Genomic DNA, 24,276 nt, shown 5'->3' on the forward strand with positions numbered 1-24,276 from the left:
ACTTGTTAGGTATTATGGAGATTACCAACAGGGTAACGATGTAACCCATTCCGTCTCGTAAGAGACGAGTCACCGTTGAAAGTGTCGTGTATGACGTTGGCTTCTCGTGATGTATATTTAGAAAACACCCTTTCAAATCAGGCTTGGACGTGAAAAGACATGGGATAACAGAACAACATATCCCGTTTACTCAGATGGACCAATCTAGATGCTTAGACATTACCTCAAGTAGTTAGTATAACCGAAAAGTTAAACGACATGAACCAACCCCGAGTCTTAGGTATAGTTACGAAGACACCTACGGGTTGAGCTCTAAGATTTTGCATTGATGCTAGAGTAATTAAGAGAGTTGGATCAACTCCTACTAGACCATGATTGCTAGTACTATAGCGAAAAAAGGACTAGTAGACGACAAACTGCAAAATAAACATCGAAACTATCCCGTCGGCAGGCAACAAATGCTGCTACGAGAGGATGAATCTAAAAAGAAAAGGAAACCTAATAAAAAAACGCGATTGATGATGCCATTCCCCCTATCCTGACCGTGCCTTGCCTTTGCCTCCACCACCGGAGACGACGAACTTCATTCTCAGCGCCGGTATTATGCTGGATATACAAAGCCACCAACCAGCCAACCAGCCAATCCATCATATCCTTAAACGACGGCCGCGCAGTTACGACAGTCTCATCTATCGTAGTACTATATGCTTAATGAGGATGATAAGCGTTTCCGGGCTGTTCCACGACGTCGGGTCCGAAAGATAGGACAGTGCCCGGCGGGAAGATGCCGGCGAAGGTATCCGAACGCGACTCTTTTCGGCCGACATCGAAGCTCTTGGAGTCACCGCGGTTGTTCAGAGACTTGTGCTTAGGAGGCATGAAGTGCCCCTGCTGCACCGTCGCAGCCCAGTTTTCTTGGTCGAGTAGCGGTCCGAGCTTCTCCGATACGTGAAAACGTCCTCGGACGTACGCCGACGACTTTTTGATAGGGTTTTGTATCAAACGCCACTCATGGTGTATACCTAATGCGTGCTTCACTTTATCTCGAAACATTTTCTCGCGGACCATAGCCTGGGTGACGTATCTCAGTGAATCTCCGTGGGCCGGCGAGTCGGTCTCCTGCAAGAGCCAGAGGTCGCCGTGAAAGAAGAGCTCTTCTCCCTTATCTGTTCCCTCCAGCACGATTTTCCTAACTACCATGGCGAAGGGGAGCTCGGGATTGTCCCACTGCGGGTGCTCAGCCTGCTCCAGTCGTACTCGGATGGCCTCGAATGTGCAGATCTTTTCGCAGCCGAGGAAAACACCACCGAAACTCTGTTGGTTGGGTTGGAGCGTAGGATCGACGAGGGGGTTAAAGAGAGAGTAAGAGTGGTCTACACGACTTGCGCCTACCTTAGAGGCTTCGACGCTTAAACCTTCGTCTATCTTACTAACCTGCGCCTCTAGTGAATCCCACGGGATTGCTTCCATGGGATGGTTGGAGAACTTGTCGAGGATTGGATGAGGAGCGGGGACGCTATACGCCAGGAATGGCCTCATGTCATTCTCAGGCTGTATAACGTCCTCCAGGGCTCTTCGCGAGTGCGATAAAGGCTTGATTTTATGCATGGTAGGAGTTGAGGTGGTTGGGTCGCTAGGTAGATTTTGGATGACAAGCCCCAAGCGAAAGGACTTGTGTAAGATGTACCACACCACTTCTCCCTCCCTAAATAGTGGAGGCTTGTCATGTGGCATCACCACTGTGGCAGGGCTTATCGCTGCTTGCGTTGTCAATGCGGCAGAGGCGACTCTTTGGGCTGATGCTACCGAGGTTCCTGGTGCTACTGAGGTTCCTGAGGGGCCACTTGGTGCCGGACTGGACGCGGTAGATGTTGTAGCGGACTGTGCTGGGGAATTACCACCGAGTGGTCCCGGCAGTTTCGCGGCAGGGCCAGGTCTAGCCGGAACTTGAGCCTTTGCAGTCGGTGTCTTCGTTTGAGAACTGTTGTATGACTTGCAATGTTTGCAATAACACTTGGATCGATCTTCGCCATCAGTTACCAACCACAGTAAGTGGTCAAAGAATTCAGCTGGAGATCTATAGTTCTTGGAGTTTGCCTTGCTACGGCCTTTCGTCCCGAGATCTGGATATCCATATAGGTAGCAGTCCGAAGCGCCTTTGTTTACGGCTGTATCCGAAGAGGTCGCGTCGGAAGTAGTCTTGGCTAGAGTTGTTTCCATCAGTATACATAATAAAATATGAGGCTAGGTCGACATACCTTCTCGGAATTTCTGTCTGAGAGTATAGTTCTGAGGGAATGCCTCCAAGACGAATTTATAGTCTAACGAAGATTAGTATGTTTCGTTGCCCTATCCCATGCGGTTGACCAACTTGATTTGGGGTAGAATTGTGAGCCTAGCATTTCTCCGAGTTTACGTAGCCAGTTTTCTTCGGAGCTCGAGACTGCTTTGTTATATTGCAAGCGGTCTTCAGGGATTGCTACTCCATCACTTTTCACAATACGAAAAGTGGAAATTTCGTCGTCAGAACCCATGGTGGATGAGGGGGAGGGGTTGTTCATCGTGGTGGAAGGTGGAAGGTGGAAGAGAGAAGTTGAACAATGTTATGTGTAGTTGGGGAAGATGAATCTAAGGTGTTTGTAGAAGAGGGAAAGCAGTGTCAGTATATTCGTTAGGCGGGGACACTCGAATCGATCAAGATGGCCTAACTGAGAAGAGAACTTTTGCTTCCTCGTATGGTTGGGGGAAAAAGAGATGAGAAAATATTAGGTAAGGTACCCAGTGGAAGAATGACAGATCAAGTAGATAGTTGTCGTGAATTTAGAAGAGAGGGAAGGTATGTATTTTAGAGAATGAGGAGAGGGTAGGTATGTTAGGTACTTTAGAGAATGAGGAAAGGGTCCGCAAATTTAGTAACGGCCTAGTCGTCAATAATTATTTGACTTGTTGAGATGGCTGTTGAAAAGAGCTCATGTATTATTGTATTCATGTACCCGCTGGTTCGAAAGGTTCACGCGGCAATAGTATGGCCGCCGAGTTATATAGTCGTCAGGAACGTATAGTCGCCGTGTAAGTCGACAACTGACAACTGACAACTAAGCCTGGGCGAACAGAGGCTAAACTACCAAGTACGCAATGTTAAGGGTGGCTATCTCATTAAAGCGTCATAAAATCTCGAGACGGCTTGAGACAAAACTTAAGATGGATGATACCAACGTAATAAGAGGCGGGTTAATCGTTTAACTTAGAAAAGGCTTACGTAGATGTCGTCTTGTGAAAGCTTGCTCCAATAGACTTGAGTTCTTACATACGATCTTGAATCTTAAAACAACAAACCCGCTTTGACCAATCGGAAACTTAGAACTAGATCTACAGATGCAAGCTACGCCACAGAGCATTCATCGTTTCAAATTTGACTGTGGCTTTACACCGCGTCTGTTCATACATGTGCATATGAAGTACAAAGTATCTCTATACCCGACAAGGTTAACCCCTGCAATAGCTTACATATAAGGTACGAATCCGTATGTACATTAAATACCTTGAAGTCTACAATTGACGCAGGAAGAGTTGAATAAGAGTTAACAAGACAATTCGGTAATAGTGAATTACCTAACATAATGTCGAAAACAATTATTTCGTACGTCGAATATTAATTTCGTTATTATAAGTAAAGACGCCTTCTTTGATTTATTATAAGTTCTCTAAGATCACCAGTTACATACACAGAGCAGAGCATTAAACCCATGCTTTAGCTACTGTAACTATTAACAGTCATTCTTTCGCCTCCCCGCGATATCTTGCTCGAACGTTGAAAGGGAGCTATGTATGTACTCGGAAGCTTAACTATGGCTTCTTACGAATATATTGCTAGTAAGTTCAGGCCAGTGGCAATTGTCCTCATTTGACTCGTCATGAGCTAAAATAATATGAATGGCGTACGTTCCGCCAAAATTAAAATTCGTAATCATTTGCCAATTGTATCTTGTGGCTTTTATATCAATGGTTCATCATCTGCAAAGTCATCGGAGTTTGGAGTTAACGTAGTGAAACCGCGTTTCCTCCTAGTAGAAATACTGACAGGGGATTATGACTCTTTTGAATGACGCCAGCCACATTCTAATTACTAGCATAATACGTATACATATCATTAAACACTGTAATATGGAACAGGGAACTACACGGCCTGGCTACTCGGAGACTTTGAAGGAACATCTTCGGAGACTTTTCCTATGAATTTCGGATATATAGAAGATGAGGCTCTCCCGGCGTTATCATGGTTAAGACCGCTAAATGCAGATGACAACCTGCGAAACTGTAAGGACTGCATCTAGAGTTTCGATACGAGCATCAGCGACACCTTTAAATCGCTCCAGCTGGGCGACTATATAGAGCTCAAGATGAAGCAGAATAACTCAGGACTCATTCCAAGGCCCAAGACTACATCGAGGATAAATCTACATAGCCCTATCCAAAAACCCTAGACTGATCTACTCAACGTTATCAACGATATACTTATCAGTAATAATGGCCACTTACGACAGAAATACCGAAGGTCTCGCACTTGTCCACAAGTTTGCTGACCAGGTGAAGGGAAGAACTTGTAAGGATGCTCCCTCGCCTCTGGGAGTATGGTAGACTGACATTATTCTAGTCCTCCTAACCGGCCCTAGTCCTGGTGGCATCGGTGCCGAGACGGTCACCTCGCTTGCCGCAGAGTCACCAGCTCTACTCATCCTCGTCGGGCGCTCTCCAGAGAAGGTACAAACCGTCATCGACACCATCAAAAAGATCAACCCTAGTGTTAAGACCAAGTTCGTCCAAGCCGACTTCACCTCGCTTAAGAGCGTCCGGAAGACAGCGCAGGCTATCCTCGACGACCCCGAGATCACCAAGATCGATGTGGTGATCAACAACGCGGCCATCATGGCGGCTCCTTTCGAGCTGACGGAGGATAAACTAGAGCTGCAGTTTCAATCTAATCATCTAGGCCACTTCGTCCTGACCAACAAGATCATGCCCAAGATCATCGCGGCCGGACCTGGCGCAAGGCTCGTCAACCTTACTAGCTCCGGGCACAGATACGCGGGCGTGCGCTTCGAAGACCCCAACTTCACGCAGCCGGGCTCGTACACGGAATTCGCGTCCTACGGACAATCCAAGAGCGCCAACATCCTCTACACGGTGGGCCTAAATAAGCGCCTCTCCTCGCGCGGCATCCGCGCCTTCGCCGTGCACCCGGGCAGCATCGTGACGAACCTACAGCACTACATCAAGCAGATGGACGGCGCGCACCTAGCATCGATCATGGACGAAGCCGTGCAGAAGATCGCGGGCAGGACGCTCGCCGAGCAGCGGGCTGCCGACCCGTACAAGACGCTGCAGCAGGGCTGCGGAACGACTCTCCGCGCAGCTCTAGACCCGGATTTGGTCAAGGAGGAGGGTGTCTTCTTGCAGAATACTAACCTGACGACTGATCCCAAGGAGGTCAAGGACTGGGCAACGGACCCGGAGCTCGCAGAGAAGTTGTGGAAGTTGAGCGAGGAGCTGGTGGGTGAGAAGTTTGATATCTAAGGCTTAAGGCAGGTCCCAGGATAGTAGAGTATTATTGCTGTGTAGAATTGTATTGGTATAGCTGAAAATGTAACAATGGAACTTATATATATATAAAACTAGCTTTTATTCTCTACCCAACTTGGGAAATCTTCTGTTTGTTTCGAGTTTGACTGCCAAATAGAAGTAAAAGAGAGAATCGTATGTACATCTGTACTTCTTAATATTGAATCTTAGGGGTCATACAAGCCACACCCGCACGTATGTACCTAGGTACCTAGGGACCCATGTAATGCAGCCAAGCGTCGCTCTTAAACGTCCACTAAACCCCCAAAGTCCCCACCACTAAACGAACCCCTGGAGAAGCTTCACCTCGAACATCCATCCATCCATCCATCTATCCATTGCCATCCTCTCTCGGATAGCCAATAGGTACCGCGTCGAGGTCCAAGATGTTGTCCTTTATATTAATACAAAACCGACAGTAAGCACCTCCCCCTAGGTACCTAATATAACCAATTTGCCAATCCCTAACCCCTAACCTCCGATATTAACCACCCCCGAAATAGAGGCAAGACGCGGCTAGCAAAGTGGTACGTGCCGTACAGCGACGAGGAGAAGATCAAGCTGAAGGGCGAAGTGCACCGCCTCGTCGCGCCGCGCGACCAAAAGTACCAGTCCAACTTCGTCGAGTTCCGCAACTACAAGATCGTCTACCGCCGGTACGCGGGGCTCTTCTTCTGCGCCTGCGTCGACACCAACGACAACGAGCTCGCCTACCTCGAGGCCATCCACTTCTTCGTCGAGGTCCTCGACGCCTTCTTCGGCAACGTCTGCGAGCTCGACCTCGTCTTCAACTTCTACAAGGTCTACGCCATCCTCGACGAGGTCTTCCTCGCCGGCGAGATCGAAGAGACCAGCAAACAGGTCGTCCTCACCCGCCTCGAGCACCTCGATAAGCTCGAGTAGCACGTTTCGGATATCCGAGGAAATAATCTGTGTGTGTGTGAAGTGTTTGCAGAGGGGTACCCTAGAGCAAGATAAAGATGCGGAGAATTCTTGCGTATAGGATAATAGGTTGAGCTTGCGAGTGGTTATTCTGCTAGGCAGAGGCGTATGGCGTTTTGGTAAAATTGGAATTGGGCAGTAGGTCATACTCTCGCGAGCACGCACGCATATCTATTAAGGCATTGCTTTCTCCTAGATCCTGCATCAATCGTCGTATTTATCGCGTAATGCGGCTTGATATCCTACGATGTTTCGATGACCCCTGAGTCTTGTTAATGCAACACCTATTGAACTAAAACAATGCTATAAACTAATGCTGTGCTGCTGGTACTTGGATAGCTCTCCGTCCAACTCATTTAAGTCTTGAGGATAGCTATGATATAATCGTCAGCCATCTCAACGAAATCTGTGAGTATGGAAACAGGAAACATCAACTAAGCTTAGCATTAGCATCCTTTGCACGTAAGCATTCGTCTTAATAGATGCTTAGGCATCCTGGTAATATGTGTAGCAAGCACGAGATACGTAAAGTGACAGAAATAGTCGCAAAGTTTATTACTATGAAGACAACGCATAATGTACATTCGGAAAGTCTCGCAAGGACGAAAATGAATGGAACTTGAACCACCACCACCATATCGGTCTGTATCGCATCATCATCCAACTTGGAGGTTAGATGCTTTCAGTATCGGGATGATTGTCAAGCGCAGATCGAAATCTCAAGAAAGGCAATCTTAATCCTTCCGTGGCTTATAATATGGCATGTGTGTATCCGCTACACCAACTCGAACAAATAGAAACGGGGAGAAAACAGCCCGTTCATCTTAAACGCCTCGCTTCGTGCCTAGGTAGCTGATGCTCTTGTTGTCCTAGAAGGTACACAGGCTCTTAGGCCTCCTCGATCAGCTCCTCGGCGGGTTCTCTGTTTGCCTTGTTATGAATTATCGGAATCGTACGGCTACTAGAGAAGGGGGTAGCTTTGGGTCGGAGCGGTAGTCTCTGGAGGTGCTGGTCTGCGATCTTCGTCGGGGCAAGTTTATCCTTACTAAGACCACCATTTTCTTCCTCACTTTCGTCGATATTCATCTCGTCTACTTGATATGTAGAATCGTTGCTAGGCATATCGTTTGTAAGAAGAGAAGCTTGCGTTTTGCCTAAAAGAATTTCAACCGCGAGAGCGTCGAGGAATTTGTCTGCTTCTTTTCTAGTTCTCTCAATCTCTTCAGCCGTGCCTTCAGGGGCTGATGCTGTGTCCGCCATCAGTTCATTCTTACTTTCAACCGTATCTAAGAGGCGATTCTCGGGAAGGGATGTTTCCTTTGGCGTTGCCGGAGAAATATGCGAGCCTATAAATTCTTCATCATAGTATCCAAGTCTTCCCTCATCCGCCTTTTTCTTGTTATTGTATAAATACAAAACCGGGCGCCGTTCTTCGAGAGGAGGGGCTTTGGCTCGCTTTCGATGCTCGCGAGGCGGGGTGGTCGAACGCCTTCTTAGATGATATAACCCTCGAGTCATACGCTTACGTGCTGTCCAAGGCGAGACACTTCTACGGTCGTCATGTGATTGGTATCGGCCGCCTGAATTATAAGATCGATCCTTCGGGCTTTTGTCTTGTCTATAAGTACCATGATTTTTGCGTCGTGAATTGTACACAGGACTTCCGGAGCGGCCTCGGGGAGATGGCATGAAAGGAGAACGGTCTCGGTAATGGGTATGTTCCCGCGTAGGCGTCTTTGGTTGATCTTTGATACGGAGGCGCTGTTGCGTTAATGAGAGCTCATACTCATTTTGAGGGCACAACGTTGCAAAATGCTTGCCAAATGCTTTGCAGATTCCACATTGGTAATCATGTGGAGGTGGCTTGTCCCATCTTGGATCCAATTTAGTAGGACAAAGCTGAATCCAGTGTCCTATGGGTAAGGTTAGCAGAGATGACTTTCCTTCTCTATTGGATCTCATTACCTGGCTGATCGCAACGCTTGCAAATATACCCGTGCCAGGGAGATGTAGTTAAATACGGAGGCATATTCAGCGGAGAATAGTCGGGCTCGTAACTCTTGATTGGGCTAGCCTCCGTTGAAGCTACGTCCCTCGAACTCAACTTTGCTGTTTGTTCCGCGGGTGATGCTTTAATGGCCTTGGTCGAACTCTTCCTATTGTTCTCTCTCTTGATTTTGACGATCTCGTCATAGATGTTGCCCTGTAGGTCGGCCTTTCGCCCCAGAGGAATTTTGTTCGCACCTGTCTGTTGCTTTCCCTGGCCAGGTACCCACAGGGCTGTCGATTCCGTTGTTTCAATCTTAGCTTTATCTTGAGAGTTAATCAGTTTGTTCAGATAGGCCAAGGAGTGTTCGTCCTGATTTGAAGTTGATCTCACGGGCGAATCCCTCTTTTGCTTAGTGCCACGTCGAACCTGCTCAAACAGCTCATGAAAATCTAGCTGTACCATCTGATACCTGCGTATGTTTGCAGGGGTTTCCACAGTATCCTTAATTTGCCATTCTTTGAGAGCTTCCTTGATCTCATCTTCACTAAACGGCTCCTGTTGCAGCTTCCCGCCTGTCAAAAGCAAGTTGACAAATTCCGACAACAAAGATTTCTGTTGAATATCCTTTTTAATTCGTTCGTGAAGCCATCTCATGAATACCTGGAGAATGTCCTGCTTGGATAATTGGTCGGGGTGTACGTCTTGAATTCTATCCACAAGTTCGTTGAGGGTAATCTCAGCTGGGTCGTCTATACCCAGAGTTTGCAAGCTATGCCGAAGATCCATGGTGATCTTAATAACAAGGATCGCGAATGTATGAGAGAGATTAGGGCTTGTGTTTTGAAAAGAACTGTTGCAGAAACGATGCGGTCCCGGTTTGCTGCAGATGAATCCAGGCTGCAGGTCTTGAGATGCAAGTAGTAAGAAGGAGAGTCCTAGCTTCAGAGTGGCAACTCCTGTCCTGTCTAGTGAAAAGATTAACGAGAATATGAACGGAGGGGTAAGAATCAAGTCTTACGGGACTAAGACGAGAGGGTAAAATGTGAGTGAGGAATGTGAGTGAGGGTGCAAAGAAAGAAGAAGGAAGAAAGATCCACACACATAGGTAACTACCATAAGAAATTAAGTTGGGAAGAGACTAGGAGTCTGAATTAAGTCCCATAGAACTGAAGAAGAGGTAGGAACTATGTTCGATTCATATGCCTGGTGTAACTACCTCCTGGGTAACTGCCTAGGACAGTATAGCAGATACTCCACACATATAAACAACTAATCGACTGGGTAACTGCCTGCATGTAGGTGTGCAATTGAATACTTCCTTATGTACATGTATCTATCTTTGTGCTTTTACTCACGTCTGCGCCGATCCCTACATGTATACGTACCTAGGTATGTACTATATCCCCTACGCCGTGTATAAAACACTCGCCCAAACACCTAGATATCTTACTCTGGGGTATGGATCTTGGCTACCTAAATGCTTTAACTCGACTATTAACTCATATATAGCAACTGTGGTGTAGAATGGATCGAGCACCTAGAACAACAACACCTTGGAACTAGTATTGATGTATTTGAGCACACGTAGTGATGTTGTTAGCAGGTTCGCTATAAGATAACTATGTTATTTGATCAGGGATGAACCATAAGATAAAACCGAGGAACAGGACGGCTCGAACAGAGAGCAAGATATCTTCCCGGGATTTCAAAAGATCCAGTGCCAGGTATTTAGGAATATTAACGCTTTAGAGCAGCAAAGCGAGCTGTTAGTTCATCAACACTCGTCCCATCCTTCTTACTATCGCTGTTCTTTGATATCCCAGCATCAATCATCTTCTGACTGGGCTTCAGTTCCACCGAGTTCAGCGTGACTCTAGGGCGAGGGTTATCGGTGGATGGACTTGGTGGATTAACATGTACGGGGGTATCCAGACCTAGGGATCGAGGAGGTGTTGCGCGGCTCAGCGCTTCCCTTTCCAGCGCGGCCTTGCTTTCGGCAGGAAGAGCTGCCCCCGTGGCCTTCTGTGCTTGGCCACCGCTTGGGCTATCTCTCGTGTCGTCGTCCACGAATTCCGGCGGTTCCCCCAAATCCTTAGCTCGCCTCGGCCAGTTGACTCCATACGCCCTTGCAATCTCTTCTAGATAACCCTGGACAAGCTCATCTCGGGGCGGAGTGACGCTGAGTTTCTTGACGACCTTTTCTGAGACCTTCTGATCTGAATTTTCCATAGCTGACAACACGAACTCCTTACCATACTTCTCCCCTAAAAGTGCGCGTACCTGCTGTAATTCTTTGATCTCGGTTTTGGGGGCAGCGTATATGATACTTTTCACTGCCTCTTCCAGTCCAGGATCACATATGCTACCCTCTAAGAGGCCAGCCCGCGCCAGTAGCAACTCGCAATAAAGCTCAAGGATCTCGTGGAGTTCTGTGGTGATATCGGATCGAATAATATTCTCGACTCTTATCTTGGCCGAATCGATCTTACCAACCTCTAGTAATTGGGCCATTGACCTTCTCTGGGTCTTCCCCATAGCTTCATCGCGTTGCTGCACCATGCGCAGCCGTGCAATGGATAGCTTCAGCTGGACCTTCAGCTTCGTCTACAGGTTCAAGTAGTTCATTAGCTATCTAGGTGTTGTAAACGGACGACTTCCCAGCTATGGGATCAAGCAATACAAGAAGAGCCTTACAGTCAGATTTACTGATGGAGCCATTTCGACGGTACACAGCCCGAAGGCTGGCGGACTTCAACAAAGTGGTAGTATTACTGAAGGTATGGAAGTCTCTAGAAGTTGACGCTAAACATCTCACTGGCAGACTGGCAGCAAAGCAACATGCAATTTGAGAAAAGGTTGTTGTTCTTGATACTTGCATACGCGAACCCCGCGATCGAAGAAGTATTCAGTACTTATTATCGTACTATATATAAGCTGTTATTCTAGTTACTGTACAATACATGTCCTTAGTACGAATAGAGCTCAGCTACCCCTGCAAGTGCAACAGCACATGTGCAAGATCGGACGTTTTTGCTTGTTTCGGGATGACATCATTCGTAGAGTGCCAAGCCCAATTGAGTAATGCTAGGAGCACGCCGTTGTTTTCTGTACCACTAAATTATTCAGCTATACTACTTACATCCTTTAGATACACACCTTTACACACACCTTCACAGCCAATACGTTATACTAACCAAGTCACGAGTATAAGTCCTGAGCAATTTAGTAACGTTAACTTGCCCTACTTTAACTTGACCGGCTCTAGCTTCATTACCATGCCTGGATCGAAATATCCTCTACCGGTGGGTTTCGTCTTGGAATCATCGCAGCAGCCATGGCAATAATCCAGCTTTGGAAGCAGAAGCTTCAGCGACAACTTCAGCAATGGAAGGGTACGGTCAAGTCGAATCTCCAGAAGAACAATCTCTGGAAGAGAATGATCAAGAACACCGTATGCCTCACTATCAACTTGATCATCGGGCTTATCCCAGCAGTAGTTGCTGTATACGGCCAGTCGACACATCTCGGCGCTATGGCCTCGGTATTTGGGCATCCTGGGCAGCGGTTTGGCCAGATGACTGAAGTCTTGATGCTCATTATCCTCGGCACTTTCGTCGGGATCGCTTGGAGTATCTTAGGCCTATATCTTGCGAGCCTTGTCTATCATACCAATATTCAAGCAGCTTGGACCATCAGGGCTATATTCTTTACCTTAGCACTGATACTTCATGGTTTTTTACGTTCTTACACACCGAGGCTATTTCTGTTTGTATATTGGTTCCTGCTCGTCAACATCACCATCTTAACAAGTACTACCACATCCGTATCAACTCGTATCGTTACAAGTATTACGTACCCCATTCTTACAGCGGTTGGTGTTATCATCCTCGTAAACATTAGCATCTTCCCCGAATTCTCGAGTGGGTTCCTAGGTAAATCTACGATAGAATCATTATGTGCCACCATTGATTCTTTCCAAGAGGCTGGAGATTGGTTCATGTCCGATACCAGGAACTCGGATGGCGGGGACGCCGAAAAGGAGAAGGAAGCCTCAACGGCTTTACGTACTAGGCTCATAGCCTTAACCGAAAAGAAAGAAAAGTTAAGGGCTCAGCTCGATAGCTCTAAGAAAGCTCAAGCAGAGTGTAACTTTGAGCTGGTTTATACGGTCCTCCCTCCGCGGTCTTTGAAGCCTATCAGTATGATTTTGATGTCGCGTCTTGTTCAAGTAACCATCTGTCTTATCAATGCTTGCGAGAGCAAATATGCACTAGCAGGATATAAAGATGAAGAGAACGAGCAAGATGCGCCGGGCGAAAAAAAATCCGACGACGAAGACTCCGAATCGGAATCTGATTCCGACTCGGATAGCAAGTCGGAGAGCGATAGTAGCGACGATAAGTCGGAACGCGAGACTAAAAAGTCACGGGAAAAATCTGAATATGCACGGAAACTCGAGCTTGTTAAACCAACTCGAGAAATAGAGTCTGGCGACATCGAACTTCTTGAGCATATTCTCAGTCAGATTCGTGGCCCGACCAAGAGCTTCCAACATCAGATACAAGCTGCTGTTCATTTCATAATCTGCGCATTGGCTTATTGCTACGATGTGCCAAACCTCCCATCGGGCGCCCCAGCTCCTAAGGGGATCAGCATGGAAGAAATTGATCTCAGAATCAATATGTTTGTGGAAGCGTTGACGCAGTTTGACCGCGATTCCGCCGCGGCTCTGGAGAACGCAGCCTCTATAGAGTATGGTCGGAATTCACGGGTATGTCCGCGATGATTATTCATTATTTCAGCGATCGTATTTTATATTAACCAACTATTTACCTATAGGATGATATTACACCGAAGATGGAAACACATTTAATCGCGTCGTTCCTAATTAGCGTACGGCATGCAGCTACCCAGATAAGCGAGATGATGAGACATTCTAGAGCTCTTGTTGAGAAAAGACAAGCACGACACGACCGTCGACGGCTCTACTGGCCTAAAATTGGTTGGAAGAAGTGGCTCACAAGTGGCGGCGAAATTGACATAAACACTCTTCCGGAGAATGCGAGGAAGGAGGCAAGGACTGGCCACGGTATCAGGGAAGATCCCAGAAGACGCGACGATGACACGGGTGACGTTGAAGAGCAACCGCTTAGACGTACCGAGGATGAAGAAACAGGTCACGCTATTTCGAAGCAACCTACAGTCCCCGAGAAAGGCAATATCCCGAAAGGCAAGATCCCGATGCGAAAAGCTCCCCAAAAGTCCGAAACGAGTATAATTATGTGGCTACGTGGACTGGCTGCTGATGCGGTTGAGTTCCTTCTCAACTCCGATGATCTCGCCTTTGCCCTTAAAATGTGTGTGGCAGCATATATCATTACGTGGCCGGCGTTCGTGCCATCATTGAATGGTAATTATGTCATCTCAAAACGTAATAAAATAATAACTAATAATCAGATAGCATGGTATAATTCTGTTCGTGGAACTTGGGCGTCTCTTCAGCTAATTCTCGTCTTCGAAGTCTCAATAGGGACGTCATTTCAGGGGTTCTTTCTAAGGACTTTCGGGGTCATCTTTGGCTGTGTTGTTGGATATCTTGCTTACGAAATTGGACGAGGAAACCGAATCGTCGCTGTAGTTGTTCTCGTATTTGGCATCATACCATCAACTTACATCCATCTCGGTACACCATACAAAAAAACGGGCATTATTTCCATGGTTAGTATGTCGGTGGTTGGGCTTGGTAAGTAGCCATTTTATCATCACACCCGAACCTACCTATAATTCTAACAAGCTATTAGCATCAATACTGAAACCACGTGGAGAAAATGCGTGGGAGGTATTTGTCAAACGAATGGTATGCTTCCTCGTCGGTGGGACGATTGCGCTTCTCGTCGAAATGTTCCTTTTCCCCGTCCGAGCCCGAGACAGGCTTGTCGAGTCCCTAGCTTCGAGTATCCAGCAGATATCGCACATGGAAGCATCGATAGCTGTAGGCATAGACTCGCCTCGAAATATCGATATCAAATCCAGCGCATTCAACGAGAACTTCGAGGACGCCAAGGAGAAGGCCGAACAGGCCCTTGCTGCCGCCCGCACTTTCTTACCTTTTTGTCTCACGGAGCCGAGGCTTAAGGGAAGTTTTAAGGGGCAATCGTTGATCTACGGCGAGATGATCTATGTCCTATTTCAAATAATCGACCGCATGGACAATATGTTGCATATCCGCAAGGCCTATGGGAGCAGCGTGCTTGAGGAGCTAAATAGGGAAGTCTTACCCTACCGTCGTAACGTGGCGGCCAGTATAATGCTCATACTCTTCGCCCTTCACGAAGCCTTGACGACCCGATTACCTCTCCCACAATTCCTTCCATCTAGTCGTGTGGCACAACTACGGTACATCGGCCGAGTCCGCGAGCTCCTGCTTGAGCGAAACATTAAGTCAGGAAATAACGGAAATAACTCCGGCGTCCAGACTCCGGTTACTACGAGGAGTGGATCTAACCCTCTCCACGCACATGTCTTGAAATCGATGACTCGGCAAAACTTCTTAGCCTGGAACGCCAGCTCCGCCGCTATTAGTAAGTAGTCCTTCGGAATCACCGTCACCCCTTTTCCTACTACCTTATACGCCAAATTGCTCGGCCTCTGCATAAACCTGTAGTGCTTTTAATTAGATGTACTGACCATGACATAGTGGAGATCATTGAATATCTAGAAGAGCTGGTAGACCTTGCTAAAATGTTGGTCGGGGTTAACGCGTTCCGGAGCGGAATGCTGGAACGCCCCAAGTTCTATGAGTACGTCAAGAAGATCAAGGAGCGCGAGTCAAATCGGAATACAGCCGCGGCAGAAGCCGCCAAAGCGGAGACACAGGAAGCCCAGAAGATTAGAAGCCGGAGTGGCAGCAACCCCGTGCGCAGGAGGCGGCGCTTCACGCTCGGCACGATGCCTTCTCATGGCGCTGCTACCGGCACGGCTGCTGGCATAGACACGGGAGACGGTACTGGGTTAAGACACCGGTCAAATAGTCTCTGGGGAGGCGGCGGCGACGGTGCTGCGGACGGTGGCCGCGGAGGAGGCGAGATACCGGAGGATCTGCCGATGAGCTTGCAGCGGGTCATGACGAGGCGGATGGAGGAGAGGCAGCGCGAGAGGTTATCTAGGCGCAGGAGGAATACAGATGATCCTAAGGGGAAGCGGCCAGTTGTCAAGCCGGCGCAGCCTTTGACACTGTACTCGGGGTTGGTTGTGACTACGTTGGGTAAGGGTAAGGAGGTATAACGCGCAACTTCGAGATTAGCTTATTTCACGGTTATAGGTAAAAGGAGTTGATGTAATCATGGGGCCATATTAATTTATCACACAAGGTACATTATTCTTAACACGAAATTGACCACTAAGATTTAAGAGTAACCGGAACGATTCCTTACGCGAAACCTACCTGTTGAAGGGGTTGAAAGGATGAGGTGTGTTATATTAAGGTTAGAGGGACACGAGGTTAGATTTTGGGTTGATTCAGGTGTTGAAATCTGGTTCCCATCGATAATCCCGATTTACGATAGGTACTATGAATGTGCTCGAATATATTTCATCGGGTACACGCCGTATCAGGAGTCACCGAATAGTGATAGTATCTTGTATGACTAGGAGAGTAAGTTCTAGCTATCTGTCTAAATGGGTGTGTAAATAGGGTGGCATAGCTAACCCTGCATTCATCCCCAACACAGTTACAGGTAATTGCGTTATATCTCTCCGCCATTAAACCGCACATCATATATAGATGAAACCTTAGATTTCTTGCTTATTGAAATGTTTACCCCTGGGATCCCGAAGATATCCAAAACAAAGGGGCGGCATGCAGAGGTATATGCTGGGTCGCTAGCCCTTCACATAATAACGTGGTCGTTTCCCTGATATTCGCTCGTAAAGCAACACCACACTTCGAAAGCCGAGCCATTGCCTTTATTAAACATGGGGTATTACTATATTCCTCGTTAGTAGCTACAGGCTTGGGTAAAATCGGAGCAGGAGGTACGAGGTACTTAGATCGTGTCGCCTCCAGAATAGAATTTGCAAAAAATGAGTACTGGAATGGGGAAAGTATAAAAGGGGGGTTACTTACTCGAAAGCCATGCGGGAGTCTGGTAAACTCCAATCGGCACATGACGCAGACTGATGAAAGCCTCGACGATGATATAGATCCGGGCGATAGTGATGGTTATCAAAAGTATCATAGTAATTCGTCTCTTTACCGATTCATATACATACAGGCCTAGACAAAGTTCCCCTTGTATTGCGCATGGAAGTAGTACCATGATAACAAGACAAGAAAGCTTCCATATAAACCACTCGGAATCGGAAGGGAACTCGGAGTTCATAGTTGGTAAATGGATAGCACCATATATCCCCGGGAGGGCATGAATTCCTGCGAATGTATACGGATTTAGTTCAACAGGGAATATTGCTTTAGTAATGGTTATTATCGTCGCGTCGCCAAATAAGTTTGACCGATCCCCGAGTATTGACAACCGGTCCGGTGGGTCTTCAGAGTCACCCGGAGGGCTTGTAGGCTCGTTGTTGATTAATATATTGTAGGGAAACCCTACTGGGGCTGATATCGGACCCCCCTGGATTGCATTCATCGCGGCAACTACTCTCTGTAGCATCAAGTAGTCCTTGCGAGATATAACCTGACCGCCTGGATTTATTGAATTGAGTTGGAATCCGCAGGGAATGAGTCCATTTGGTTGTAAGTGGCTTGCTAGAAAGTCTCCGCTTTGGTATTGGATTGGGAGGACTTCTCCTTGTTGTAAAAGGATAGTGTCCTCCTCGCCGAATCTGGAACCAACTTCTATTGTTGACACAGTTCTTTCAACGTCTTGCTCATCCGGTTTAATAGTGGGATCGCCATTATTTCCCTGGCGGCATGTAGCTTCTAGAGGTAGGAATACCGGTAGATTATCCGGGTGGCTGCGGGAATGCCTAGTCATATCTTCAAATAACAGAAGAGTAAGAATGTTCCAAGTATTCTGAGAAGTTAATGATGATGATAAATTTGACGTCCGAGGGAGGTTATTGAAGCTGGAATATCTTAGGACTTCAGGACTGAACACGTCTAGCGGTTTCTATGGAAGTTATAGTGCGTTACTATCGAGTTCCTAGACTAGAAAAGGAGCGACGAGGTACCTACCTTGAACCAACATGCGTACATAAACCCTGCGCAAAGAATATGTGCCATGGTATGAACCTCTAGTAGTGTTAGTGGTAGTTGGTATGCTTTCCTTGCAACACACTGTAAAAACATCCACGAGACTTGCAAGACAACCAAAGCCTTCTGTATCGAGTCTGCTTTGCTTCTGTCAGCAATGCTCTCTTCCGATACATAGAGGAACACGCCATTTTTAGCAAGAGCAACCACCGCTTCAGGTGATAAAGTCTTGGTGCTATTGGGCTGAGACCAATACTCCGTTTGGTTGTCTGAGGGCGTCCATGGGTTACATGTCCCATCGTTGCCGTTATCGTTAGCTGTATCGTCGTATGAAACCCGCAGACCACCCATGACAATAAAAAAGCCATAAGTTAAGCCAAATTTCGGGGGCACCTATTTCTTAATAAGTCAACAACTCGGTAGCTATTGGGTGAAGTCTAACATCTCTATTATTTATCTCTTCTTCCCTTTTCCTTTCTTCGTTGAGTTTCTTCACGAGTTGTCGCGCCTCAAGCCACTGGGAAAATGCCATGTATACCGCAGCCTCTGGTGCGATAATTGCGATGAAGACCCATCTAACTTTGGACCATAGCCGCTTCTTCAGACACGGTTTGCGGGATATGTTTAAGTGAAGCGCGGTGTAAATACATGCCGTGAGAGTTAGGATACAACTCCATAAAATATCGTCGGTGCTGCGAATATTCTGCGGCGAGACCCAAGGTGGTGCAATTATTGTCTTTAAGGCTGTTGAGTTGTCTTTATGTTCTTCGAGATCATGGCGGATAATGTTGGCGGAATCGTCTGCCATGATGATCCAATACCTATCGAATAGTATAAGGAGGGAAAGGCTAAGAGATAGCATGGTATATTTAGGGGAGATAAATGGACAACACGATGTGATAGGAAAGCTACAGGGTTTTGTCAGATATTCTATCTGTCCGATATAAAACATAATAGAATAAAATCTATTACCAAATAACCTTTTAGTGGCATAGCGGTTTGTTCGACAGGTTTCCTCGTAAACAGGACTAAGTTATTAAGCTATGTGGTTGTACTTGTCAGACCTTTCGCTACAATTTGCTATTGGGGTTACCTACAGCTCGTTTATACCTACCTCTTAAGTAGGCCACGTATTAGTAACTTCTCTGCCGCACGATGTAGGTATGAAATATTGCACCTATGGCTTGCTGCATTGTTCTGTAACGCCTGACAATTATGTACCTAGACATCTACTTTCACCAAATTTGAAGGGGCCTCGACAAAGTACAGCGCGTATGTGCGTCTCGGCTGCTTGCAGATTATAATAATAGGATAGGTATTAAATATGTTGATAGAAGTTTACGGTTGTTATGTGACCCAGAATCGTAAAATATATCCTCTTCTAGATAGACAGGTTGAAAAGGGGCTTTACTAATTTTAGTTACCTACGCGTCCAAGATGTATGGTCAATTAAAGGTATGCCTAAGGTTTACCTTAGGATGTTGTGTTGAATGCGAGTAAAATTTTCCTATTTGGGACACATGCCTTACTACCTTATAGATAATTTCCTTACTTTATAAAGCAGTAAATATGAAAAGAATAAATTTATGCATTTATTTAAAGCTTCTTTATTACTTAGGTCTCAAGGGTATGGATTAAAAGTAGGGGGAAGGGGGGGGCAAAAGAAAAGATACAATATAGCAATAAGGGAGACTCTTGTATTAATAATGCATAATCGTAACATCGAGATAGATGCGGCTTAACGAGAGAAACGCATCTATATAGGTATTCGTGCAAAACAGATTATTATCTAATCCGATTAGTCCAATAGTATTGTTCAACTGTGTAATAGCAATAAATTCGGGCTATAATAGGGATGCCCTCCAGGTTAATAGGGAGTAGGTTGCTAATATAATAATAATAAAAATAGTATAGAAGCATGGTGCGGTGTAAACCTTAGGCTTTTGTGTTGCCCGGGGGGCAACCTCTAGTGTAATCACGCCAAATACCTAACTGTTAGGCCTTATGTGTGGTGCCCCCTTAGAAGTTGAGCCTTGCCAGACGAAACCAGCATTGCCTCCGAACCCACAGCCTTATTTTCCCCAGCCTTGAGCACCCATTCATCCGAAATACGTGGGTGGAGGGTTGCCGCCATCCGGATTATCCAGCCAGTCTTTCAGGATAGATATCTCAGTCAATATCTCGTGTGAGCACTGGATCGCCACCTCCACACGTCCACTCGGATCGCGGCCGCGCACCTCCACGATATGTCCTACTATGCGGAGAGTATAGGTGGGCCGGTTGGAGTGGGAGAAATTATACCGGTAACGGAACGTCTCGGAATGGTACGGTCTACTAGCCGGCTTCGCGAGCGTCTCGTTCGTCTTACTGTCCAGCATCTTAGCGCTTGGTTGTCTGGCATACACCCACATGCCCTCATCTAGATAACCAAGGGAAGGATCGAATTGCGCGAGGATCAGCCTGGAGCCTGGACATGATGGGTCTATTGCTTTGCGCGGTAGGACTGTAATGTGCCCCTCGATGGCCAGATTGTGCCGGGTGCGAGCAAGGAGGGTTAAGCTATGCTTCCTGTGGAGATCCTTGAGCATGGCAGGGTGCATTGTGAATTCTTGTATCTGTTGCATTGATGCAGGCACGCAGCCAAGTATCTTTGCTTGCCTAGCTGCTTCTCTGTCCGCCACGGCATCACTGATAGCGACTAGGGTGTAATGAAGCGTCCGGCTTGTATGCTGAACATATCCAACACACGCGCAGGTCTTATCGTTCGTATCCATATGCGGCTCTACGTCTGCGGGCACGAACCGGTCGGAAGTTAGGAAATGCAGTGTGCCGACCGGGTTTTCCACGATGCCGCCTGCAGTGAAGGATTCGCAGCAAACGGTAACCCCCGACGAGGTCTTCTCGTGCAGGTGGATACGTCGTGGATTCGTCCAGACCACGAGACTATCATCTTCCGTGGAGTATACTTTGATAATATCTGTGTAGGGGTACCATGCCGACGGGTTGAGTCTGACCATGGTCGTTGTACGTCGAGCTACAATACCAGAGATGAGGAATCGAAAAGAAGGAATCGCTGTTGTGAGAAAGCCTCGAGGACGGGTTGGAATGATGGCAGACATTTATAAGGCGTATATTGCTTTGAGCAGATGTTATTTAACGAATATCTTGTGATGTCTGTGTTTTGGTTAATACGTTACTGTTGCTCACTTGAGATGAAATAAAGTATTCAGACGACGTCTGCTGCTTCCATTGCTAGGACGGCTTATAATCATGAACGAGAAGATGTTTTCAGGATGAATTCCAACAAAGTCAGTACAGTAAGAGAATATTACCACAATCCGAATTCAAAATCAGTGACTCACGTAGTGTAGCCCCTTATTGGAATCAAAGTCATCTATATTCTATCATCTAATCTGAATATGGGAGTCTAAGTCGAAGTAGTACAGCTAACCACCTCGATTCTTCGTAGCCGTCCGATCGTTAAAACCTCTATAGTCTTCCCTCGACTTGCCCAATCTCTAGCTCCGTGCTTGTCGGCCCGTAGCCGCCAGCAGCTGCGACATTTTCTTTCTGGTATAGGAAGCACTCTTCGGTATCGACGTACTGCGGGTCAAACTCGAAGATCCGTACCTCGGCGTTCTTCCAGGGGTCTATATCAAACAAAGTCAGTAAATACTTCAAGCAATCAACCAATAGGTAAAGTTGATTAGTCACATTTCAGGAGTCAGTCCCTCAAAGCGATTTTCACTAAGAAAATCCCGATTCCCGAGACAGACCCAAAGGGGGTGAACAACAACAAAAACTTCGCTCTACTTACAATCACTAGGCCCCGTCCGCGGATGCGCCGTAATCCGCCTAAGAATATCGCCATGCGCAACAAGCACGATATTCCTCTCAGTCCTGCCACGCAGATGCTGACGAACCCAACGAGCGCGCGCCGTCAGCGCCTCCTCGCTCGGGGCCCAGAAGCCCTTCTTGCTAGTCCAATCCGGCGTCAGCGGCGTAAGATCAAACACCGCGAACTCGGGGTCCGCCTCGAGGACCTCTTTCGCCGAGCCCGTGTCGCACGGGAGGGCGTTGCATTCCTGCGCTTGAGGTAGGAGCACCACTTTTTTCGGCCCACCTAGACGCTCGACGGCCGGCGCCCAGCCCAGGTACGTGGTTTGCAGGGTGCGCCGTAGAGGCGACGAGATGACTACGTCGGCCTCGTTCTGTAGGTCTGGGATTAGACGGGGCAGTGACGCGGCTTGTTTCTTGCCGAGAGGCGTAAGTGGTGCATCGTGGACTTTGTGGAGATGTTTAAATCAGTCTTCGGATCTGGGCTTGTCGTGCGAGGAGCGCGACTCACTGCTGTAGTCTAGGTCGACATTATGCTCGGCCTGAGCGTGACGGGTGAGGATGAGACGGGAATTGGGCGCCATAACGTAATTGGGAGGGAGTAAGTAAGTAAGTACCTAAAGTAAGTAAATAAATAAGTAAGGAGTATAAATGAGTAAGGTATCTATTCTAATTTCTAGTCTATCGCTGTACGCAAAAGTTGGCTTTCTTATTTTCCCCCAAGAAGTCTGAGGGAAAACATGGATTTAAGGGAAAAGAGAGAAAAAAGGGATGAGAAGAGGGACGTAATCGGACGAATGACGCCGCATTTGCGGGACTTAAAAACCGCGACGGAACTCTGCCGGACCATTGATCCCCACTATATTAGCGATCGCGATGCCGGATGCCGTGGCTCCCCGCCGTTGTCGGCGTAAGCATAAAAGGGACTCATTTGAATTGTTGAAGTGCATAAGGGGCTAAACAAGATAGTGTATCTAGAGTTATATGTTAGCTGGCCGTCCTTGTATTGAAAGTAAAGAAGTCATAAATAATACGCTATTGTTATAATGGATAACTTGGATTGTTCACTCGCCCGGATCGTTGGGTATTTGTCTAATATGAGTAGTATATGTGAATTATTCAATACTTCTTTCATGTCGCGGATCTAGAAGTAATATAGTCGATAGTTTTGCAAAAGACATTTATTCCAAGTCTACCGAGTAATGATGATTTCACCGCCCATACGGAATAATCCGTCAGAGAAGAGCGCATATCTGAACGCATTAAAAAGTTGTAAATAAAAATCGGAGCTCCTAAAACGCCATTCCTCCTGGGTATTCCTCACAAGGACATTTCCGTTGTCGCTGGTCTTCCGCATTCGCTATGAATTAAACTCATAAACCCGTAAACTTTGATAAACTTGGAGAAGATTCGGACTAGGAGCGTAACTGGATGTTGCTCCCCTCCGTGAATCCATTAGAATAACTTCAGGTTGGTTCTCTGCTGTAGGTTTGTCCCGTTCAGCATAGCCCGAGATCTCTTCGGCCGGGTCTGGAGTCTCCGAAAAGCCTCTTGAATGTGGCGCGCTTCAACGGGGATCCTACCCTCACTGGGTAGATCGAACAATCCTTGGGTGAGCTTCCGCTTCTTGGTGCCTGGGTTATCGCCACCGCTCCGTTCCTTCCATAGGTCTTCTTGCTCCTTGATCTTGAGCGCCTCCTCCGTGAGCGTCTGGACCATCTCGAAGGTCAAGAAACCCAGGATATCGACGATATCATCTGAGGGCTTACTGTCTGTTACGATACCAAAACCGGCCCACTCCCTAAATCGCTTGCCCTTTCGGTATGTGAATGATGCCTGTCGATATTCGGACCATGTGACGTATTCCTCCCTAGTCATCGCCTTTGTCCGCTCGTCGGCTTTGCGCAGTCGTTGAAGTGTGATGTAATTCATTTCCTCTTCTTCCTCGTCCTCCTCGTCGTCGCGTTCCGGGACTTCCTGGCTATAGAACGAGGAAGGCTCCCAAGGGAGCTTAACTTTGGCCTTCTTATTTTTCTTAGCGGCCTCTTCTACTGCGGGGCCACCAGGCATAACGGCTCCGGCAGGGTCATCAGCAACACCCAAATCGGCTTCTCCGCCTTTGTCGTCGGAATCCTTGGCGCTCTTGCGAACATCCTTCCATGATAAGAAGGTCCTAAGACGTGAAACTTTAGGCGCATCGTCGCGGATTTGAAATATCAGGTCATTAATAGTGATGGATCGGGAGCCACGGCGCGTAGCCAATTCAGTACAGCTTCGCAGCATTTCAATCACTTGCTGCCGAACAATCTCCTCGATTATAGTAGTAGTCTCAACAGAAGGCTCTCCCGTCTCACCAGAGACGTACATCATCTGCTGAATCTCCTGCCTATACTTATGCTGCTTGCTGTTGTCCGCCATTTTGACTGAAAGCGACGATACGCAGTCGTGGCGTATAAGCAGTCTTAATGGATAAATAAAGGATTCTCGATTGAATGTAATGGTCCGTAATATACTATGGCTTGATCTGCGGATGACGCAAGAGATGCGATTATGTTTGTGGATGAATGTTGTTCTGTTGGGTAGAGCGTAAAGCCAAAGTTGTTCAATCATCAATGCGCAAACGATGAGAGCTAAATGCCGACGTAATCTGATAGGCTCCCAAAGTTTGATAAGCCAA

The 24,276-nt window shown here is 47.1% G+C and overlaps 10 protein-coding genes across 10 annotated transcripts; 3 read left to right on the plus strand and 7 right to left on the minus strand.

Annotated features, from left to right (window-relative positions):
- Positions 1-625: 625 nt before the first annotated feature.
- On the minus strand, positions 626-3,307 carry F5Y00DRAFT_116510 (uncharacterized protein). The gene is made up of 3 exons (XM_048003976.1): positions 2,372-3,307; positions 2,259-2,321; positions 626-2,204 (listed from the first exon to the last, which is right to left on the minus strand). The coding sequence occupies exons 1-3, from the start codon at positions 2,559-2,561 to the stop codon at positions 709-711; spliced, it is 1,749 nt and encodes a 582-aa protein (XP_047863497.1). The 5' UTR covers positions 2,562-3,307; the 3' UTR covers positions 626-708.
- An 865-nt stretch (positions 3,308-4,172) lies between these two features.
- Positions 4,173-5,744, plus strand: F5Y00DRAFT_241185 (NAD(P)-binding protein). Its single transcript, XM_048008340.1, has 2 exons — positions 4,173-4,603; positions 4,655-5,744. The coding sequence occupies exons 1-2, from the start codon at positions 4,528-4,530 to the stop codon at positions 5,572-5,574; spliced, it is 996 nt and encodes a 331-aa protein (XP_047863498.1). The 5' UTR covers positions 4,173-4,527; the 3' UTR covers positions 5,575-5,744.
- Positions 5,745-5,918: 174 nt separating this feature from the next.
- Positions 5,919-6,910, plus strand: F5Y00DRAFT_241188 (AP-2 complex subunit sigma). Its single transcript, XM_048008341.1, has 3 exons — positions 5,919-6,037; positions 6,123-6,699; positions 6,758-6,910. The coding sequence occupies exons 1-2, from the start codon at positions 6,006-6,008 to the stop codon at positions 6,520-6,522; spliced, it is 432 nt and encodes a 143-aa protein (XP_047863499.1). The 5' UTR covers positions 5,919-6,005; the 3' UTR covers positions 6,523-6,699; positions 6,758-6,910.
- A 539-nt stretch (positions 6,911-7,449) lies between these two features.
- On the minus strand, positions 7,450-9,337 carry F5Y00DRAFT_263481 (uncharacterized protein; the record flags this gene model as incomplete). The annotated part of the gene is made up of 2 exons (XM_048011517.1): positions 7,450-8,474; positions 8,527-9,337. The coding sequence occupies 2 exons, from the start codon at positions 9,335-9,337 to the stop codon at positions 7,450-7,452; spliced, it is 1,836 nt and encodes a 611-aa protein (XP_047863500.1).
- Positions 9,338-9,830: 493 nt separating this feature from the next.
- F5Y00DRAFT_241191 (DUF292-domain-containing protein) lies at positions 9,831-11,389 on the minus strand. Its single transcript, XM_048008342.1, has 2 exons — positions 11,246-11,389; positions 9,831-11,155 (listed from the first exon to the last, which is right to left on the minus strand). The coding sequence occupies exons 1-2, from the start codon at positions 11,267-11,269 to the stop codon at positions 10,289-10,291; spliced, it is 891 nt and encodes a 296-aa protein (XP_047863501.1). The 5' UTR covers positions 11,270-11,389; the 3' UTR covers positions 9,831-10,288.
- Positions 11,390-11,536: 147 nt separating this feature from the next.
- Positions 11,537-16,070, plus strand: F5Y00DRAFT_241193 (uncharacterized protein). Its single transcript, XM_048008343.1, has 5 exons — positions 11,537-13,322; positions 13,391-13,961; positions 14,013-14,294; positions 14,353-15,132; positions 15,249-16,070. Exons 1-5 carry the CDS (start codon positions 11,886-11,888, stop codon positions 15,833-15,835), a joined length of 3,657 nt encoding a protein of 1,218 aa, XP_047863502.1. The 5' UTR covers positions 11,537-11,885; the 3' UTR covers positions 15,836-16,070.
- Positions 16,071-16,668: 598 nt separating this feature from the next.
- Positions 16,669-18,570, minus strand: F5Y00DRAFT_263484 (uncharacterized protein; the record flags this gene model as incomplete). The annotated part of the gene is made up of 3 exons (XM_048011518.1): positions 16,669-17,679; positions 17,745-18,155; positions 18,205-18,570. The coding sequence occupies 3 exons, from the start codon at positions 18,568-18,570 to the stop codon at positions 16,669-16,671; spliced, it is 1,788 nt and encodes a 595-aa protein (XP_047863503.1).
- Positions 18,571-19,861: 1,291 nt separating this feature from the next.
- F5Y00DRAFT_271100 (uncharacterized protein) lies at positions 19,862-20,779 on the minus strand (the record flags this gene model as incomplete). Its single annotated transcript, XM_048012732.1, has 1 exon — positions 19,862-20,779. One exon carries the CDS (start codon positions 20,777-20,779, stop codon positions 19,862-19,864), a length of 918 nt encoding a protein of 305 aa, XP_047863504.1.
- A 353-nt stretch (positions 20,780-21,132) lies between these two features.
- On the minus strand, positions 21,133-22,320 carry F5Y00DRAFT_116571 (phosphoglycerate mutase-like protein). Its single transcript, XM_048003977.1, has 3 exons — positions 22,111-22,320; positions 21,580-22,047; positions 21,133-21,412 (listed from the first exon to the last, which is right to left on the minus strand). Exons 1-3 carry the CDS (start codon positions 22,181-22,183, stop codon positions 21,252-21,254), a joined length of 702 nt encoding a protein of 233 aa, XP_047863505.1. The 5' UTR covers positions 22,184-22,320; the 3' UTR covers positions 21,133-21,251.
- Positions 22,321-22,783: 463 nt separating this feature from the next.
- F5Y00DRAFT_116573 (TFIID-18kDa-domain-containing protein) lies at positions 22,784-24,207 on the minus strand. The gene has a single exon (XM_048003978.1). It carries the CDS (start codon positions 24,015-24,017, stop codon positions 23,055-23,057), a length of 963 nt encoding a protein of 320 aa, XP_047863506.1. The 5' UTR covers positions 24,018-24,207; the 3' UTR covers positions 22,784-23,054.
- Positions 24,208-24,276: the final 69 nt, after the last annotated feature.

This window comes from Daldinia vernicosa, assembly GCF_022497035.1.
Source record: "Daldinia vernicosa strain CBS 139.73 unplaced genomic scaffold F5Y00scaffold_33, whole genome shotgun sequence".
Classification (NCBI taxonomy): Eukaryota; Fungi; Ascomycota; class Sordariomycetes; order Xylariales; family Hypoxylaceae; genus Daldinia; species Daldinia vernicosa.